This window comes from Lutra lutra, chromosome 9 (genome assembly GCF_902655055.1).
Source record: "Lutra lutra chromosome 9, mLutLut1.2, whole genome shotgun sequence".
NCBI classification, from domain to species: Eukaryota; Metazoa; Chordata; class Mammalia; order Carnivora; family Mustelidae; genus Lutra; species Lutra lutra.
In genome coordinates, this window is record NC_062286.1 from 19,787,789 (window position 1) to 19,806,909 (window position 19,121).

Here is a 19,121-nt window from a genome sequence, read left to right on the forward strand (position 1 = left end):
ACCCAGGAAAGAGCTGGACGAGGCGGGCGAAGAAGTGAGCCGCTCACCTCGTACTCCGGCTCATCATCCGCGGCTTTGGTGGCGTTCTTGTCCCCCGCGTCCGCCCCCACGGGCTCAGGTGTGGTGGCCACTGTGGGGGAGGCGGGGTCGGTGGGCTGCTGCACTGCAGGAGGGCTGGCCTCCTCTACCTTCTGAGACTCGCCCGAGCCCTGGTTTTCTTCCACAGCATTCATTACTGCGATCACCTTGGCTTTCTTCTCAGCCTGGAGAAATAAGGAACAAAAGTTACCTTGACCTCTCCAGGTCACTTGACACTGAGGCGGCGGGGGGCGGGGGGACCCTCTCCTCCATCTCTCTGTGGTCTCGAGACAATGACAGGAGGTGAAGGATTGAGTTCTTTGCTCATCAACTGGCTTGCCACGGAAAATGGGAAAATCTGAAGCTGGTCGGTGAACTCCAATCATTTGGCTGGTTTCCAACCTTCTCTTGTACCGCTCATGAACACTTCCTCCATAGGTCAGCCTCGGTCAGCTGCCCACCCTCTGACACGGCAAGACTGAGTCTATCCAAAGAGTAATCGTGAGGCTTAGCTTGGCCACAGATCTTGGCTCCATCCTCTGCTACCTTACTTCCCAATCACGAACTGGATCCTCTCGTCCTTTTTACAATTTTCCTGGGCAATCAACCCCTTCTATTCCTGGTCTTGGCTTCCAGTCCACACATCCAGTCTGGTCGTGATGTCTACGTGATTAAATCACTGCTCTGGGCCCCCCTCTGCTCAAGCCCCGTCAGAGCCTGCCTGCTCCCACGCCATTCCAAAATCTTAAGATTATATCAAATGTATGTTATCAGATTCGCCCATTCTTTCTACACACGCCTTTTTGATCCATCAATACATTTTTTTCTTTCAACAACAGTTTGCTGAGAACACACTACGGGCCACATGTCCTCCCTGCCACCCTACTGATAAATTAACAACCCAAACCCAATCATGCTCGCCTTTGGACAGCCTCCATTCATTCACTGTCTCACGCTCTTCCTTCCCCAAACCTGCTCCAGGATTCCATCACCCTACAGAAGAGAATGAAATCCTTGACCCTTAGCTCTGAGAACCATTCAACCTAACTTCACCCCAGTGACTGAACCTGAGGGACCCGGGAACTCAAACTTTAAGGCTCTGAACCTGTTCCCACCACATTCAGGGAAAAATTTCCCATCTCCAACATGCCTTTCAACAAGAAGCTTCCCCAGAAAGTTTAGAGCTGGGAATGTAAGCTCACCCTCAAGGCTGAACAAGCACATCAGAAAATAAGTCGAGTGTAAGAACTCTGAGCTAGAAACGGGAGCATGTGCATTCCCGTCTTTGCCTGGCAACTCACGGAACAGCAAATTCTAGAGCAATCCTCACTCTTCCAAGTTGCTCCGACCTAAAAAAGCATTTCATCTAAAGGATTTCCACTCAACTTTTCTGACTGGTTTAAGACTCTGATATATGTTAAGTATCAAGAACACCAAGGAGTCTCCAAAGTCGCCCACGGACTCCCAGATCCAAGGGCGCCAGGTTAAGAACCTTTGTGTTAAAGCTCCAAGGTCTACTGTGTGGCAGATTCATTTTTGTTTCCATCTCAAGCCTCCAGGCCACCAACCAAACCTGCTTCTGGTGGAGCCCTTCAACACTGAGGATGGAAATCCTAGTTCTCTTCCTGACTCAACACATTCTAAGCTGGGATCATGAATCCTTTGCCCCCAGCCCACAAACAGCTGGGAAAATGAGCCGGAAGCCAGCAGGGGTGGGGGTGGAGGGGGGAGAATGCAGAGCAACTGTTCTCCCCTCCAAAGCAAGCCCCCTCTCTCACCTGCTGGGACTTTGCCCTTCCCTCCCTACCATCACTTATCTACCACCCCCTCCCCCATAAGAAGATGCACCTAGGTGTGCACTCAAGCCCATCCTCTTCTAGAATCAGCTGTGGCAGCCCTACAGGAGCCCCAGGTCTGCTCACAGAGAAATACCACGCCTCCTCGAAATTCAGGCATGGGTGACTGATCTAGACCAGGTGTCATGGGTGACCCCAAGACCTTCAGGGGTGATGAAGCCCCTGGGGCCAGAACAAGGTGCAGGTGGCAGGGGGCGGGAGGGGCCTTCTGAGGAAAGGTGAGGTCACCTGCACCGCAAGCAGCAGCGGGTGGGCGCCAGGCTCCCCGGGTCTAGAAGGGAGTCGTGCCTGATGCCACCCTCCTCACTCCCCCACAGCCCCTTTGTCTCTCTTTTCAACCCCACCACAGCGAGTTCCCGAACATTATTCTTCCCCCTCAACTTCCCCCAGCTTGTCAGATGCTGCTGCTGACGGCTGTTCAGCGCCCCCAACCCACTGGGTGCAGGAGAACACGCACCCAGCAGGGTTTTGGCAGGCGGAGGAGGAGGAAGGGGGCCTCCATCGGGACAAGGCCAGCAGGGGTGGGGGAAGGAGGAAGGGGGGGGTGGGTTAGCAGCAGGAGGCAGGAGGAAAGGGGAAGAAGTGGCAGAGACGGTGGCTGGGTGGGGGAGGGGCCTCATTAGAATAGTCTGCCGAGGGCAGTGTGGGAATGCCTTTTTTCCACGCTCACTCCAACCCTCCTCTCCAGGCAAACAATGGGAGAGAGAAGGGTTAACTCAGGGCTTTGGCATTTGGGCTAAAGGCTCCTACCCCCAGTTCCCAAGGTCCTACTCCAGAGCGGCACAGAGGTGGGGCGGGACCAGGGAGACACCATACCACCCCCAGCTACCGTGGCTCAAGGAAGCCACTTCGTCTGGAGTTGGTCCAGCCGGGAAAGCCAAGGGTAACCCCACACTAGCAGAGGCAAGGCCTCCCGGACCAGTCCTGTCTTCCTGGGCAGCTGTCCCGCCTCCACCTCCCTCTGCTTCCCGTTCCAAAGGTCAGAGGTCTGGGCGCCCAGGCCGACTCCCCACTGGCGCAGTGGATCCCAGGCTGTCCCGGGCTGCTGTCGGGCTGCCCCTCATGGTACCCGCTCATGGGCCCCGGCCCCTGTCAGGGTCCCACTGCTCCCCCCCACCCGACACCACTTCTGCAGGCCTGCCCGCTAGCTCCCAGGGACACGCACAGAAGAAATGGTCCCTCCCAAGAGACTGCAAGGTGGGCATGGCCCGAGGACTGCACTGGTGCCCCAGCCAGCAGCACAGGTCAGCAAGGAAGTGCCAACAGCCCATCAGCCAGTCAGCTGGGGAGGGGCGCTGCTTGCAGCCCAACTCCTGGGCTCCCAGCTCCCCAGGGCCAGGGCCTGCCCCTCAGCCTTCAGTGACTACTGCCCCAGGCTCCCACGCTGGGGCTGCTGCTCTGGGCTCTGCACCGTCACGTCCCACCTGAGCGCTGGGAAGAGTGGGGCTTGGGGCTCCTGCGGAGGGAGTGGGTGGGACAGCACTAACTCAGCATCTCCAGAACTCAGGCCAGGCAGAGCAGCCAGCTCCTGCGGGCCAGGGAAGCATACTTTGACTCTTCTCAAATCCAGAGGGCTGCAGCGGCCCAGAGATCCTCCCACCGGCCCCTGCCGCCTCCCCGCCCCCAGTCTCCCCAGGGCTCCGTCCAGGAACCTACCCATAAGGCCAGGTGCAGCCCCTCTGTGGTCCGGCTCAGGTGTGAGCCCCGGCCCTGAAGCTCTGTAAGTAGCTGCCCGTCTGGGGGGAGGGGATGGGGGCGATGGGGCTGGGGGCGGAGGGGGCCAGAGAGAGGGGGAGGGGGGGAGGTGGGGGGGAGGGCTTGAACATTTTCTTTGTCTAGAACTCCAGGTCACGTGGGCCCCGCTGGAGTGCCTGGTTGGCTGCAAGCGGGCCGGGGGAGGGGGCCGGCTCTCAGACGCTGGCAGTGGGCCAGCCCCTCTCCTCCCGTCCGAGGGGCGCGGGCCGCCGCTGGGGCCTGGGGGCGCGGCTGGGCCTCCGCCCGTTCCCAGGACCCCGCCCAGGCCGGGCTGGAGGCGGCGCCGCCCCCTCCTCCGGGCTGGCCCTCCCGCCCCCTCTCCCCCAACTCTGCGAGAGCTCGGAGGGGCGCCGTGGGGCGAGGCGGGGAGCCGGCTGAGGCAGGGAAGGGGACCGGGAGGGAAGGGGCTGCTCTGCGGCGGCGGAGGTAAGCCGGGAGCGCGGAGAGAGCCAGGAGCGCCGGCAAAAGAAGAGAGGAGGTTGCGGACGGCCTGGGAGAGCCAGGAGAAAGTTGTTAAAAGTCAGTCTCTCGGAAGCACAACCAAAAAAAAAAAAAAACAAAACAAAACAAAAAAAAAACAAAACAAAACAAGAAAAAGCTTACAGATGAGCGTAGAGGCCCAGGAAGCTGGAGGGAAAACTCAAAGCACACAGAGGCGGACAGAAGGCGCCTGCAGAAATTGGGAGCGCTCCAGAACGAGAACTGCTGGGGAGAGGGCTGTCCTCTTCATACTACAGGTGGATAGAAAGGGGTCCCTTAAAAGCGTGGCTTGAGTTCAGGCTTTGAAAACCTCTTTCTGGTCAATCCCCTGGGTCCCCTAGGTCACTCAGCATCTGCGCTGAATGTCCCATTTTCCTGTGTGCAAGGTGATGGTGGGGAGGGCACACCCGAAAAGTTAGGCAATTTCTCATCCCTGGGCACAACCATCTGCGGCTCAAAGAAACGACTTTCCTCGCCTGGAGCCTCCAGGTGCAGCCCCCAGGTGCAGCCTCAACCAATTCGAGTTCCCTCCTCCCGAGCAGAGGTCCCTCCCCGCAAGGAGGCGCGCGCGCGCGCGCGCACACCACACACAGTCTCCACCCTCATCCCATACAGAAGCCGACCGTCTTGGCCCCGCCTTCAAGGAGTTGACAGATTCAACTACACTTGGGGAGATAGGAAAAGGTCATTGGAAAACATCTGTGAAGATAACTATACCACAAATACCAAGACCCACAGACCTGGCTTGCTTGAAAGCCACCAGAAAAATGGCTAATAGGAATGATAAATGAGGCTAAGGAGGGCAGTGCAAAGCAGAGATGAATCCGATTGGAATGAGGTAAGACAGGAAGGAAATAAAGAGATCTAAGGCTGGAATGGGAGTAAAATCTGTGCCCACCTCCACCTGCCACCTCCCAGTACGACTCAGGCTAAAGGCTGCTGAGAAGGAGGCCAATGGAGACATCCTAGAGCAGCGAAGAAAAACAGCAGACTTTCTGAGAAGACCAGATGAACAGGTATTTTGGAAAGATCAGCCTGGTTTCAGTTTGCATGACGAATCGGAGGAGCAGAGGAACTGAACGTAATCGCTCAGGGCAGCAGAGGGCCTTTTAGCCAGCGGCACCTGTCCGAAGATCTGGACTTGGGTTCTGGTTCCACGACCATGACCTTGACAAGTCACTTAACTCGGAGAGGTCCGTTTTTCTCATTTGCAAAACAGAAGTGATAACATCTGCCCTCCCAGGCCCTGGGATACCAGCATCTCTTAAAGAGATAATGCCCCAGGTGCCTGGCTTCCAGCCATGGTCAGCTGGGAACATACCAGCTGGAAGCCATGCCCACAGAATGAGGTCAAGAGATGTGCTGGGAAGGACAGCCCACCTTCCCTCCTGGGGCTCAGCATTTTTCCAAGGGCCATCAGAGCAAGCAAGCCCTGAAGAGGGAGGAGGACGCCAAACCAGAGAGGGCTTTCTGCAACTAATACCTGGGGAGTTCAAACTTCCCTCTCCCAAGCTGGACGGAGGCCCAGCAACCATACAGCCAGGAGAAGGAGCCATTCCACAAAACACAGGCTCTTCTGCTCCAGCCCATCTTTCAACCCCATCAAGGTTTCTGGCACAATTTTTCAGGAGGGCCCCAAGCAGAGACGAGAAACCATGAATCTGTACCTCTTGCCTGCTCTTGTCCTTTAAGGAATGCAATAGGACTTGCTTTGCTGCTTCTCTCACTGATGTCTGTTCAGCATCCAGGGCCAGTAAACAAGGCCACTCCAGACATCCCCCCCTCCCTCCAACACACACACACAGGCCTTCTCTCAAATGAAGTTTCTGATCTGGCTTGGCTGGCTCTTTTTAAAGACGCTCTATCTCCTCTATGACACTTCCTTCTCCATTACCACGTGGCTATAATATCTTCACTCTACAACTCTTGGGTCTTGGGACTTCTTCAGATAGCAAGCAGCGATGGCTATGCACGCAGCCAGGACTCAAGGTGTCTGAATGGACCAGGGCCATCATCGGTTTCACTTTCTCTTGACCCACTTATAAAGTAGCCTTTCCCTCCACGTGCCAAACTTCCTTACTCTTATCTTTTAAAATTAACTCAAATCTTATGTCTCCTACACAGCCCCCAGCTTAAGCAAAAGAAAGCCCAAACTCAAGGTTGCCCCCTTGCCAACCTCGGGTACCGTCCCTCTCCTGTAGTTATGCGGAGAGGAAGGGTTTCCCCCTCTTCCATATGATGCTGAGTCACTCAGAGATTCGTGTCTTCTTCATGCTCAGTGGGCAGAGAAAGTCCCTCAAACAGAAGAGACCTCAGAGTTAGAACAAGAGGGGACCTTAGCAAAAGGTCAGGAAAAAAAACAGAGCAGGCTTCAAGGATCCTCAGGTCATGTATGTCTTCGACCTTCCAAAGTAATCCTCCAGGGCTGGCTCCTGAGATAGATCTTTTTTCTAAGTTTGCTTATTTATTTAAGTAATCTCTACACCCAACGTGGTGGGGCTTGAACTCACAACCCCGAGATCAATTCCAACCAGGCCAGTCAGGCACCCTGAGACAGGTCTTTTGATTGTGATAAAGATCGTCAGCCAGAAGTAGGAGAGTCACGTAAAACAAGGCAAGGTCTTGGGAACGTGGTAAAAGTAGGCTGAAAAGGGGGACCTCCTCAATGAAAAGAAGATCTGGTGGATGTCAAGAGCCTAAAAGAAATGTTGGAGAGGAAGATCCAAGATGCCCCGAAGAGAGGGTGACCTTAAAGAGAGGGCACACTTACTGCCTTACAGGGAGAGAGCAGGCCTGATGAATAATTACCTGGTATCAGGACACCCGACTCTTCACCCTGACCCTGGATTCATCAAGCAAACTTCTAATCTTAATGGCGTTTTCCCGTGACTCTGATACCACTAAGTTGCCCAAAGGCCAAAGGACAAGCAGTAGGATCTGTGTGGCAAGGAGGACCTGTCCCGTTAGAAATCGGTAAATTTAACATTCTGGTATCTGTCACATTCCTGTGTTTCTGAAGAACACGGTTGCAGTGAGTGCGGTTAATCTGACTTTCCAGCTCACGGAACTGAGAGCCGACCACCACCCGCCCCCCCGCAACCCCACCAGCCCCAGCAGGAGTTCCCACATGTCATGGTGGGATTGCCATGTCAGCTGTGCTGGGTGTTCTGTAGCCTGCTTTGACATGACATCCAGTGCTAGAAGGAGGGGGGAGGTGATGTGGCCTCTACGAAACAGGATATTTAACTACCTGAGTCCCTCTACTCAAAACCAGAGAAGCCATGATCCCTATGAAGCCATCTGCAAAGCCACACATAGAGGATGCACTGCGTACTTTTTTGGCCACATGTGCATTCCCAGCCATCCCAAGGCCAGGGAGGCTTTATCCAGACAACAGGCCATGAGGTCAAAATGGATGTCTATTCTGATCTGATCTCCTACCTATAAGCCCAAAAGCCTCCCATGGGAGCAGGAGACGCTGACTACCTGCTGATTACAGACAACTCTCTACTCGGCATTCAAGGCTCCCACAATTTGTATAGCACTTACATCACGCGGCCCACACTTGGCCCACCCACTTGCTATTCCCAAAATATGCCCTTTCCCGGCCTCTGTGCCTTTGCTCATGCTGTTCCTCACTCCTCCCCTTCAACTCCCACCAGCCCAAATCCCATCTAGCCTCCCCCGCCCAGTTCACCAGTTACCTCCACCAGGAAAGTTTCTTTAGACCCAAACTGTCCAATAGGGTCACGACTCACTGCATGTGCTATTTCAATTAATTAAAATTAAATAAAACTAAAAGTTCAGTTCCTCAATTGCACTGGCCCACCTTCTAGGTGTCCCAAGAGCCACACGTGGCTGGGGCGACTGTTCTGGATGGCACAGATTTTAAAACATTTTTATCGTTACAGAAAGTTCTGCCGGGACAGTGCTGCTCTGGACCCCCCCCTCCCCCCAATTACCCTGTCCCTCTTCCACCGTACTCCCATAGCACCTCGTAAGCCTCTGTCAGCACCTGCCACTATTTGCCCACTAAGGCAATTGTGTACTCATCTTTCTCCTCCACAAGATTAACATTCCTAGAGGGCAGGGCCTGGACCTCGCTCGACTTCGGATGGAAGCAGTGAGGACTAGACCTCCTTGCACCTTGTAGGGGATTTAAACAGTGTTTGCTGAACTGGATTCAACATTGTCTTGGGAGCCTCCTCCAGAATCCACTACCCAAGTTCCCAGTTGGGGACAGATACTTTCCAGAGCAAAATTCTAAGAGGTACTAAGAGGTCCATGCCTAGGCACCCCCCCAAAGAGCCCTGGGAATCTTTGTTTGCCTGTTCCCCTGCAATCCATATGGAGGTTGCAAGCAAATGACCAGGACTGGGCTGCTGGCAGTGAAGCTAAAAATAGCCACGGAGCCAACAGCAAGGAGTTAGCAGGACTTGTTGCTAGGGAGACCAATCGCAGGGAGAGCAACTAAGCAGGAGAGTGTCAGACCTGCACCTGGAGAGCAGAGGCCATAGTTGGGGGGGGGTGGGGGGGGCTTCAAGTTGACAGGGGTCCAAGGCTTCCACCTAGAGATGTTCTGCCTTCTGGCAGCTCCTCACTAATGATGCTCTAAGTGGGGCAAATGTTCCCCTTGTCCCTCAGTAACCCATCTCCATGGAAACCACCATTACTGGGGTGAAGTACCAGCCCCTGGAAGGGAGGCCTCCGCCTGGAGCTGGTTGTTATGGCAACATCCCCCCCCTTCCTGTCATTCTCTCTCTCCAGCCTTCTCCTGTGGGGGAAAGGTGGGGGCCTGGTCTTGGCTTAGCCAGCCTGACCAGGAAACACCCGCTTCCTGACGAGTAGCCTGCGAGGGGCTCTTCAGAAGCTCCTGAGAACCCAGAAAGCCTGGTCAGTCCTCAGCACAGGGCAGGGCTTCCTTTCCTTCCCGAAAGGGCCCCACAGATCATCTTGCCAGGAGAATCCCCAAGTCAGCTGTATTTAACTGTATTAGGATCACCCAAGGAGGTTTTTTAAAAAATACAGATTCTTGGGCCCTCCTGCGGAGATCAGCAGGCTTGGGGCAGGACCCTGGAATCCACTGAGAAACCTCCCTCGGTAATTCTGATTCTTGCCAGGTGTGGAAACCACTAAAGGCCCCCGGCTGTCCTTGTTACAAACCAGGAAACCGAAGCCCTCAGGAACTGAGCCCACCCAAAGGGTCTGAGCCACTAACTGAGGAGGAAGCGGTCTGGAGAGAGGAGGGGCAGGTAGAAGGAGAGCCGAGGTGAGCTCGCCCTGCGCCCGTGTCTGAACTGAGGCTACATCTCCAGGGCCTGTCCCCGCTGCTCCCCTTCAAGCTAGAACACGCCACCGGCTGATACTGGACTGTGATTTAGAACCGAGCCTCCTGACAAGTGGTTCCCTGTGGCACAAAGCAGAGGTAATGGGGCTGGGCAGCGTGGTTCCCAGAGTGCGGAGAATGGTGGCAGCCCAGGCAGATGAACGGGCTGAAAGAAATGATCGTCCTTCGGAAGGAAACGAAAAGGGTCACTATGGCAACCCACACTGTGCCGGTCTGTTGGGCTCTCTGCCATCCTCCCCAAACTTGGGCCCAGGAAAGGTGCAGCATTCAGGCAAACGCTGGGGGCCAGGGGCACCCCATCCCCCTCGCCAGTCGAAGAACCCACAGGAGGGGCCTTGCTGTACTCTGGAGCCGACATCTGAGCCCACCTGAACCCCAGCCGGACCCCGGGATCCAGGAGCACGGCTGTCCGGAGCACCCACCACCGCTGGGCCCGGGGAGGACACCGCGGAGGCGGGGGAGACGGGCCTCCACCCTTGTGTTACTCACAGCCCGATTGTGTGCCCGAGACCCACCGCGCACGGAACCACAGCCCTCCTCCAAGACAGCATGCAATTAGGTGGTAAATTATGTGGTGGGGAGGCGGTCTCCGTGTGCTGAAGGAAATCCGAGGAGACCCAGATCGGCGAGGGCGGGCACGGGAGCGCGGCGGCGGGGGAGCGAGGAGTGGGCACGGACAGGAGTTTCTCAGACAGGAGCAGCCAGATCTTCCAGGGTGTCTGCGGCTGCCTCGGCTCCCCAGCACAGGGAGGGCAGGGGTGCGAGGCAGGAGGCGCCCCGGGGCGCCCGCTGTACAATCCACACACTCAGGCCCCCTCATACGCATTCCAGGGATCCAGAGAGTCACAGAAAGGGTCGGGAGGCCCTTCCTGGCTGACCCCTGGCCTCATCTCTCCTTGCAGTCACCCCAGGCGGCCTTCACTCGTCCCAGCTCTGTCATTCTCTCCAGTCACTGCGGCACTTTCCCTGATGCCAGGGGGGCCCCAGCCCCAGAGAGCCGCCGAGGCTCCTGGAGCTGCAGCAGCAGCTAGTCCCTCGTCCCTCACTGACCCACCCATCTTCTCCCTCCCTCCAGCTCCAGCTCCGCTCAGTAAGGGGAAGGCTTCCCCGCAAAGCCAGCTCTCCCCTCCAGATCGCATTCAGCCCTCAGCCCAGAGCGGCGGGGTGTGCAGGGCTCCACCAGGGAGTGGAGGGCGGGGTCTGGGCAGGGAGCAGGAGTGCAGGTGGCCATGTGGCTGGCCCGTACCTCGCCGTGTCCCCACAAGGAGCGGGATGGGAGGGCTCAGACCGAGCGGGGGATCACAGTGGATGCCAGGACCTTGGGGAAATGCCTAGGTTCTCTGGATCCTGGTTTCCTAATCAGTCTGATGGGACCACGGGTATCTGCTGAATGTTACAGGAAGGACAGAAGGAAGTTGGGGGGGTGCAGCATTTGAGAGGTGGAAAGAACCCTATGACAAGTTGGCTTGAGGACTTGTCCATGTGGTCACTTTGCTTTAGAAACCTGAGCCTTGAGAGAAGCGTAGATTTCACCCCTAGGGGTATGGGTCAAAAGAAACCTGGTAAACCCAAACTGCCTGGGCTGCTGTCCCCTTCCCTCCCCTCCCCCACTCCTGCTCTAGACCTGGGGGTCAAAGGGAGGGGCCTCGGGGACCACCATTCAGATTCAGGCATGCAGACCCTCTCAAGTTTCAGAGTCCTAAGAGAAGCCCCAGGAGGAGCCCGGCGGACGAGCCTTGCGGTAAACTGCTGAAAACAGCAGGAACGCCTACAATCTCCATCCCAAAGGGAAAATTTGAATTCCTGTACCAAGTCCTTTCCGGTCTTCTCTCCCCCACCCATGTTTGGAAACAGTTCCCTAGCGCTGCCCGCTTTTGACGCCGCACGTCTTTCCCAGCTCAGGATTCCCAGATCGGAGAGTCCCACCCCAGGCTGTACGTTAGAATCACCTGGAGAGCTTCAGAAACTCGGGGGGCCAGGGCCCATCACTAAATTCCAAATGTAATGAACGAATCCAGAGGAGGGGCCCAGGTCATGGTGGTTAAAGCAAAAACAAAAATCCCCGGTGACCCCAATGTGCACAGAGCACACCCCCCCGGCACCCCGCAATGTAGGTGATGCAATAAAGACATCTTTTGGGAATCACTTGCGTCCCAAGTTTGGTTTCCTTGGAATCATCCAAAGCTTGGTGGTTCTCAAACTTCATAAGTCTCAGAATCACCTGGGGAGCGGGCTAGAAAATCAGCTTTCCCGGGAACCGCCCAAGAGGCTTCTGCCTCTAGGACGGTTCCAAAAGGGGCCTGGGAATGGGCCTTTTGAATGGCCTGCCCAGGTGATTCTGATGAAGTGTTATTACACCAACACACCCTTCAAGATGCTGACTTCTGATCGCACTTTTGTTATGTATAAAGCAAGTCCAACTCAACTTTTGGTTTCTGTTTACCCCACAAAGTTGCCCTTTAAACAGAATCTAGAAGCAAATACGCAGGAGACTGAGCTGTTTCATCCCTATTTTTGTTCAGCCCATCTGAGTTGGGAATGGAAAGTTAAAATATTTATACTGCCCACCATTTACTGACTAAAGAGGAATAGGGGAAGAGTCATAAGGCAGCTGCAAAGAGTTGTAATTTAAAAATGGCAAGTCCGAAAACTGGGAAAATTATACACACACACACACACAAGACATGGTGGCCTTGGGAAAGTATAAACTGAGAGGTGGAGGCCAGGATGACCAGACACTTCACGCAGATTAGAAAGGGCTCCGCAGATTAGCGACAAAGGGGTCTTGAATGGTCCTCTAATGGGTTCCAGAGCTCCTTCTGGGGAAGTCCTCAAAGTCCCGGCTGCCAGCGACTCCTAGGAGCTCCGAGTCCCTCCTCCACACTATCTGGGTCAGTGCGGGCTGCTGCGGGCTGCTCTCTGCACTCCAGGCCCTTCCCTCCTCCCTGCAGCGGGCACTCACCTTCCACAACGGGGATGCTGATTCCAGACCCACCTTTTGAGCTGCCTGGTACACCTCTCCCCATTCACAGCCACCCTGCTGACTTCTCAAAAGCAGTTTGTCTAACGTCTAACTCAAAGGTCCAGCCCCTCCTAGGAGAACCTTTTCCCAACCTTGGAGTAGGCAGAGAATTCTCAGAGCTACACACACTAAAAAAATAAAAGAAAAAAAATGGGATAAACTGGACCTTATTAAAATGAAAAACTCCTGCCGATCAAAATACATCCTTAAGGAAATGAAAAGCCCACACCACCGTCCAGTCCCAAAGCTGCTCTCCCTCCAGGATTCTCTAGCTCAGATAAGGACCACCACCCCCAGTCCCCAAAACGGAGCGGGTTTCTCCCTGCCCTCCAATTGCAGACAGTTCTATCCTGTCTGCCTCCTGTCACCTGGACCCTCGGTCAAAGCCATGGAATGTCGTCCTAAGTCATCGTCCTCCTCAGCTTTTCGGCTCTGGCCTCCCTTGCCATGCCGCCAGGGTCACCTTCCTAAAATCCACACTCGCTTCTCTCACAGCCCTGCTCTCTCCTGCACAATGAAGCCTCAGTCTCTCACTGTGACAGGAAGGCCTTTGCCGATCTGACCATCTTCCTCTGTCGTCTTATCTCTCTTACACTTCCTGACTCTCACACACGACATACCAGAGCTTCTTGCTGTTCCCTACCCAACCCAGAAGCTTCATGCCTCCTCTTTGCCCTCAGTGGTTCTTTCCCTGAAAGACCTTATGGATCCCTACTAGAATTCGCAAAGGATGCCTGCACCAGGAAGCTTCCTGGGAAATCCCCGCCCCACTCCCGCCAAGAGCTCCCGCCTGACACTGAGGTTCATGGTGAAAAGTCCAGACTCCTCCAGCAGCCCCATGAGGTTCTGGGACGGGCACTCTGCTCAGGGAGCAAGTCTCCAGCACCAGCTCAGCGCTGTGTGTGTTCAGTAACAACTGAATTCAAGCCCATTAGCTCCTTCGTCTAATGTACTGGCTAGAGTCATACAGGTAGGCCGGCCTCCCCATGCTTGAACGTCCCTGGGGGTCTCCTGGACATGGATCTGCTCTTTAAAGCAAAGCAGAGAGAACATCACCGTTGTATATTCTCCTTTGCCTCATAGAAAGTGCTAGATGGGCGCCTGGGGGCTCAGTGGGCTAAGCCTCTGCCTTCGACTCAGGTCATGATCCCGGGGTCCTGGGATCGAGCCCCGCATCTGGCTCCCTGCTCAGCGGGAAGTCTGCTTCTCCCTCTCTGTGTCTCTCTCTGCCAAATAAATACATAAAATCTTTAAAAAAAAAAAAAAAAGATAGAAAAAAGAAAGTGCTACGAGAATGCTTCCCTTAGTTGAACTAACGATGCAAACCATCCTGAGGTGCTCTAGACTCCAAACTCCCAGAGGATTTCTCGGCACCTGCCGCAGGAGCCCACCCAATGCCCTTCTGCCACCATCCCTGCCAGGGAGACTCCCAGCTCCTGTGGAAGGCCTGCATGCTATCTTCTCTCTTTGGCAAGGCTGCGCCAAGGTCCTCAGGCAGGGCTAGTTAGTCGCTCCCATGGCCCATATGCTCCTATTTCCAAAATGGCCCTACAGGGCTGCAGCAGACATTCCCATACCTGCCCACCTCTCTGGAGGGGAAGGGGGATCCCGGGGTGGGATTCAGGCTTTCCTCCACATTTGTTTCCTTAGTGTCTAGAAAATGTGGAAATGCAGTAGATACCCAAACACACGTGGTGTTATCTTAAAGCCTGAGCACACGGTACTTGCTCAGCTAAGGTTCAACAAGTCCTTAAAATAATGAATGAATATGTGATCATGAAAAGGAAACCAATAATAAGGGGCAGATCTAAGCAGATGGCCACCAAAGCCGGAAGCTGGAACGTGAATTCCCAAGCTAAGGAAATGTCCCAGGAGGACAGGACTGTCAACTACTGGTGGGGGTGGGGATGGGGGGGGAGGTGGAGAGCACGCTTTGCAACATGGCCCTTTTAGCCCCTCCCCAGCCCAGGCCTGGTGTCTGAAGATAGCACCGCAGTCAACCTTTCTGATCTGGGTATATAACACCAGAGGAGGAAAGAGGGATAGCAGTGAAGAGGAAAAGAAAGCTAGACTATAGCGCCAAACACATCAATGTCACAGAAGTCTTTATACAAATCCTTATCAGGATACTTTACGTGTGTGCTTCCTGCAGAGGTACATATGTAAGGTCTGAGAACGCACTCAATTTGGAGTACTTGATTTGGAATTCACGTACAGGGTAGTATAGGAGACAAAGGCGCTACAGAGCATGACTCCCGCCCTCCACCCCCAAATTACAAAATTTTAAAATCTCTGGGGTCAGCTACGTCTATTTCCATCAGGTTACAAATAAGGAAGCTGAAGTGCAGACAGAGAGGAGAAAGACCTTCTCAAATGGATCAGGGGCCGAGGCTGAGTCCAGAAACTAGGCCTCCTGAATTGCATTCCAACATTGTTTTAATCCAATCGCACAATGTCAAACGGACAGTCATGAAAAAACAGCAATTCAAGGGAAGGAAGGGCTCAGGACCAGTTGCTGAGCGGGGTAGACCAGTCCCAAGAACTGAAAAGGACCCAAATCTAGAAAGAGCGTGGGCGGCCCTGGAGATGGGGAGTGGATGCAGCTGGGGGCTGCTGGGCCACCTAGCTCTGCCCCTCTTTTAACCCTATACTTTAGTTGGAAGAGAAGCTATGACTGCAAACCAGGAAGATTCTGTTCTAGGTGAGTCATTTGGGTGCAAAACACAGCAGCATGAGATCAGTCTTGCCCTGGGAACGCTCTACAAGCATATCCATGTGGCTCTTACCTCCTTATCTAGGGGAAATCTTGGTTTCCTATCAGTAAAACCGGGATAAAAATAGTTCTTATAATAATTGCAGACAATGCATCTGTCAAATGACAAAAATAAAACAATTTACTAATGAGTTTGATGTCCTTTACTCACGGGAAAACAGTCCACGGATCGGGGAGCACAGAACCAAAAACATAATGGAGCACTCTCCCGGAGGGATTCTGGATGGGAGAGAGCTTGCCGGAATATTAGGAGAGGCAAGGCGGAAGCAGGGCTCGATTGGCTAGGAAGTCAGGAGTTTCCTTATAAGGCTGGCAGGTCCTGTTTTTTTATGCTCAGGTGAGCTGGCGCGAAAGCTGAGCCAGAGGACTGTGATTGGTGTCCATGAGGTTTGCGACAAGTGTTTCCCATAAGCGCAAATGGACTGAGGTTTACATTTCCGCCCCGGGCTGGGACCCTAGAGCAGACTCTGTTTGGTGGGTCCCGATATACGAATTCACTTGATCACATCTTAGCTCTGGGGTGAAAGTAAACACTCTTGGCACAGTGCTTGGCAAGCAATAGGTGCTCAGTCAAGTCCAACCCCTTTCGCTGGGTTTCCAGGGTTGGTGCGGTCAGCCGCTAGACCCTGCCCATGGCTACCACTTGCTTTCTCATCCCTAAGCAGTGGGGGTTGCTCTAAGAGGTCTTCTCTGTGCCCCCCAGATGAAGTGAATGCTCCAGTGTGCAAACGGCCCACCTACTTAGGAGACCATGGGAGCCTCTAGGATGACAATTTCACAGCCCATCCTAAAGGCCAGCCCTGAAAGTCATTCTGATTACAGGCTGTCACAGACATACCTTTAAAAACCTGTTCAGCCTTTTGGTAAAGTAGTCTTGTCATGCCTGCCCCAAATGGCCTCACTTCCTGGAAGGGAGATGTTATTTTTGAGGCCATCCTGCAAGAAAGTTCAGGTTGTCATAAATTTATATACGGCAGATAAGTGAGGAATGCCTGCTGACCAGAACACCCTAAAACTACTTGCCATATACTTTGCTCATAATCTGGTTTTAGTCCTTAATGGTTTACCTTGCGGTGCCACCATTTCTCAAGTCTCCTGTACTAAAGCCCAGGGGATCACACCTAATTCATCTACTTATTCCCAAAGCCCCCAGCACAATGGCCCCCTACTTAGTAGGTGCTTAGCGATTGCTTATTAAAATGGAACATAGCACAGCAGGAGACGAGCCTCTGGACATTCACAGGCTGTTCTCCCCAGGACGGACAGGAAGCACGGCGGGGTTATAAAGCAAGCAGAAGCAACATTTGCTGGGCTCCTAGTAGCAACAGCACAAATGGCCCGTAACCATATGAAAAGATGTCCAACCTCACTTACTATCTGGGAAACGCCAATTAAAATCATAACAGGATACCATTTTTCCCACCCCTTAGATTAGCCCAATATTGATGCTGGCAAAGGTGGAAGTCTTCTCATGCCCTGTTTATGGGAGCATAAATGGGTCCTTGCCCTTTCTGGAGGGCAATTTGGCAGACCTGACAAAATGCAAAGTACACAGTCCCTTCGACCTAGCATTTCTCTTTCTGGGTGTCTGTCTTAGAGAAACACAGATGCACAAAGAGGCAGGACCAGGGATGCTCACCGCCGTAGGTGCTCATGCGGTAAAACACTACAACCAACACAAAGGCCGCGCACCCCTCCCCGCACTTCAGAGAACAAGTAAGTAGAACCATGGTAATCCATACAGTGGGATAGAACTGTAATTACATGGCTGGATTGTTGGTACTTATTGTAAGTAAAAAACCAAGCTGTAAAATGAAACTACGATGTGGTTCCATTTATGTAAAAAAGGGAAAGAAACAAAAACAACTGTGAAACAAAATTATATATTTATACACACAGAGATGGATAGAAAAAATCATGTCCTATCACCAAACTAACAACTAAGTGCTTCTGCTGGGGGAATTAAACCCATCGGGGAGGGGTGAGTCTTTTTTTCCAAGAAGAACGCATTTGTGTGATACGTGTGTCATTTAAAATCATTTCAAAAAAATAATAATAATTAATAAATAAATAAAATCATTTCAAAAATCATCAGATTCCTGTTTTAGACGAGCCCTGCCCTAGGAGCTTTGGATATTAAGAATTCCTTTATTAGCCCACATGATTCTGAGATTTGAATTATTGATTAATTCAGCACACTTTTACCCAGTCCCTCCGGAATGCCAGCCCTGGGGACAGCAGTGCGCAGAGGGCCTGCGTCTACCAAGCTCGGGTTGGGGAGAGGTAGAAAACAAGCACAGGCAAGGGCTGCTCACGTGGGCATGAGCCACGCCCAGGAGCGCCCCGAAGAGCCAAGGGCAGCTACGGCCGAGGGACCTCAGCTCCGTGAGATTGAAAGAGACACTGAGGTCCCACCTCTGGTAAGTCGCCAAGTGGCATTTGAACTCGCCTCCAAAGGCACCCTTCCCTTCAGGAATATGAAAGTTTTGCTGACTGTAGGGCAACCTGGAGGCATGGGATGGGGGCGCTGCCCGCTATAGGAGGGGCACGGAAGGGGACGAGAGACTAGAACCACAGATTATTTGCCATCATCGCTACCGAGTATGTACGAAGCATCCTGTAAGTGTAAAGAGGCATGAGTCCCTCCTCCTTTGGGATGGGAGCCAGGAAAAGGACCAGATCCTAGATCAGCAGGACACGGTACCCTTGCCCTGACAGAACTTTAAAATCGGGCTCCGGGGAAGACACTACTGACAGCCCTAGCATCCCCCAGCTTCACATGAGCCCTAAAGCCATAAGTAGTGGTACAAACTGGGGGTCCATGGCCCCTCTGGCTGGATGACTGTCCCAACTGCCTGACTAGCCCTCCTCACCCCTCCTCCTCACCATGGCGAGAACCAATGAAGTAACACATTGGAGAAGCCCTTCCTAAGCCCAGAGTACTCCCCCTGGGTCCTTCTGTTCCATTAATTATCAGAAAGAGGAGCCTAGGCCTTGGCCTCCCCTGGGAGGAGGAATTGCCTCACACCCGCCCTCCCCACTGCCAGGGCCTGGACCCTCTCTGTCTGCCAGGGCCTGGAACCAGTTCTCCCGGGCAGAGCACAGCAGAGGCCCAGCAGAAACTGCAGGAACACAAGGTGGACGAGAATCAGGGCACTCCCTCAGCCATGATAACCTAATCGCACGGGTGCCCACCTGTCGGCGCCTCTGGGAAAACCCTATGGAAACCAAGGGCTTGGGGCCTCAAGGCAGAAATCGCAGGCCTGAGCTCTCTGAGGAGGTGTTCCACGTTCACCAACCCGTCAACTGCATGTCCAACCCACAGCCATTTACTGAACCCATGTCCCCTGCCCAACATCAGACTGGGTGTGATGGGGGAAGACTCGACTAACAGGGAAGAAATAGTGAAAAACACCCTATGAAATTTCCCAGAGTGCTACAGCCAAAAATACTAATAGCAAGGGCTATGGGGTGCAGAGAAGGGGGTCAGGATGAGCCAGAGAGCCTTGTGGACTCCTGAAGAACAGATAAATGAAACCCCAGGGGGAGCAGAGGCAGGGAGGAAAGAAGAGGCCAATATAAAGGGGGGACTGGTCCCTCTCAGAGGACCTTTCTCATAGAGAATGGTAGGGAGGTGAGGTGGGAGGAAGTCACAGTGAGCACCAATGCCTGAAAAACGGCCTGAGGATTCCTGACACCATGAGGGAGACAATGGGGAGCTACTATAGGTTGTCGTCATGATTCAAGCACAGCTTAGTCCTTAAAAGGCTTAGGAAGGAAGTGAAGGGAATCCATAAAGGGACAGACAGA

General features: G+C 53.6%; 1 protein-coding gene across 5 annotated transcripts in view; it reads right to left on the reverse strand.

Annotated features, from left to right (window-relative positions):
• Positions 1-19,121, reverse strand: part of DNMT3A (DNA methyltransferase 3 alpha) — a 98,386-nt gene that overhangs the window by 14,945 nt on the left and 64,320 nt on the right. For 4 of the 5 annotated variants that reach the window (XM_047744104.1, XM_047744102.1, XM_047744105.1 and 1 more), the window contains exon 7: positions 48-263. In XM_047744104.1, coding sequence (XP_047600060.1) covers positions 48-263 — 216 coding nt within the window. Of the gene's footprint in view, positions 1-47; positions 264-3,590; positions 3,692-19,121 lie in introns of those variants that run through there. The other variant, XM_047744106.1, reaches the window with a different exon arrangement.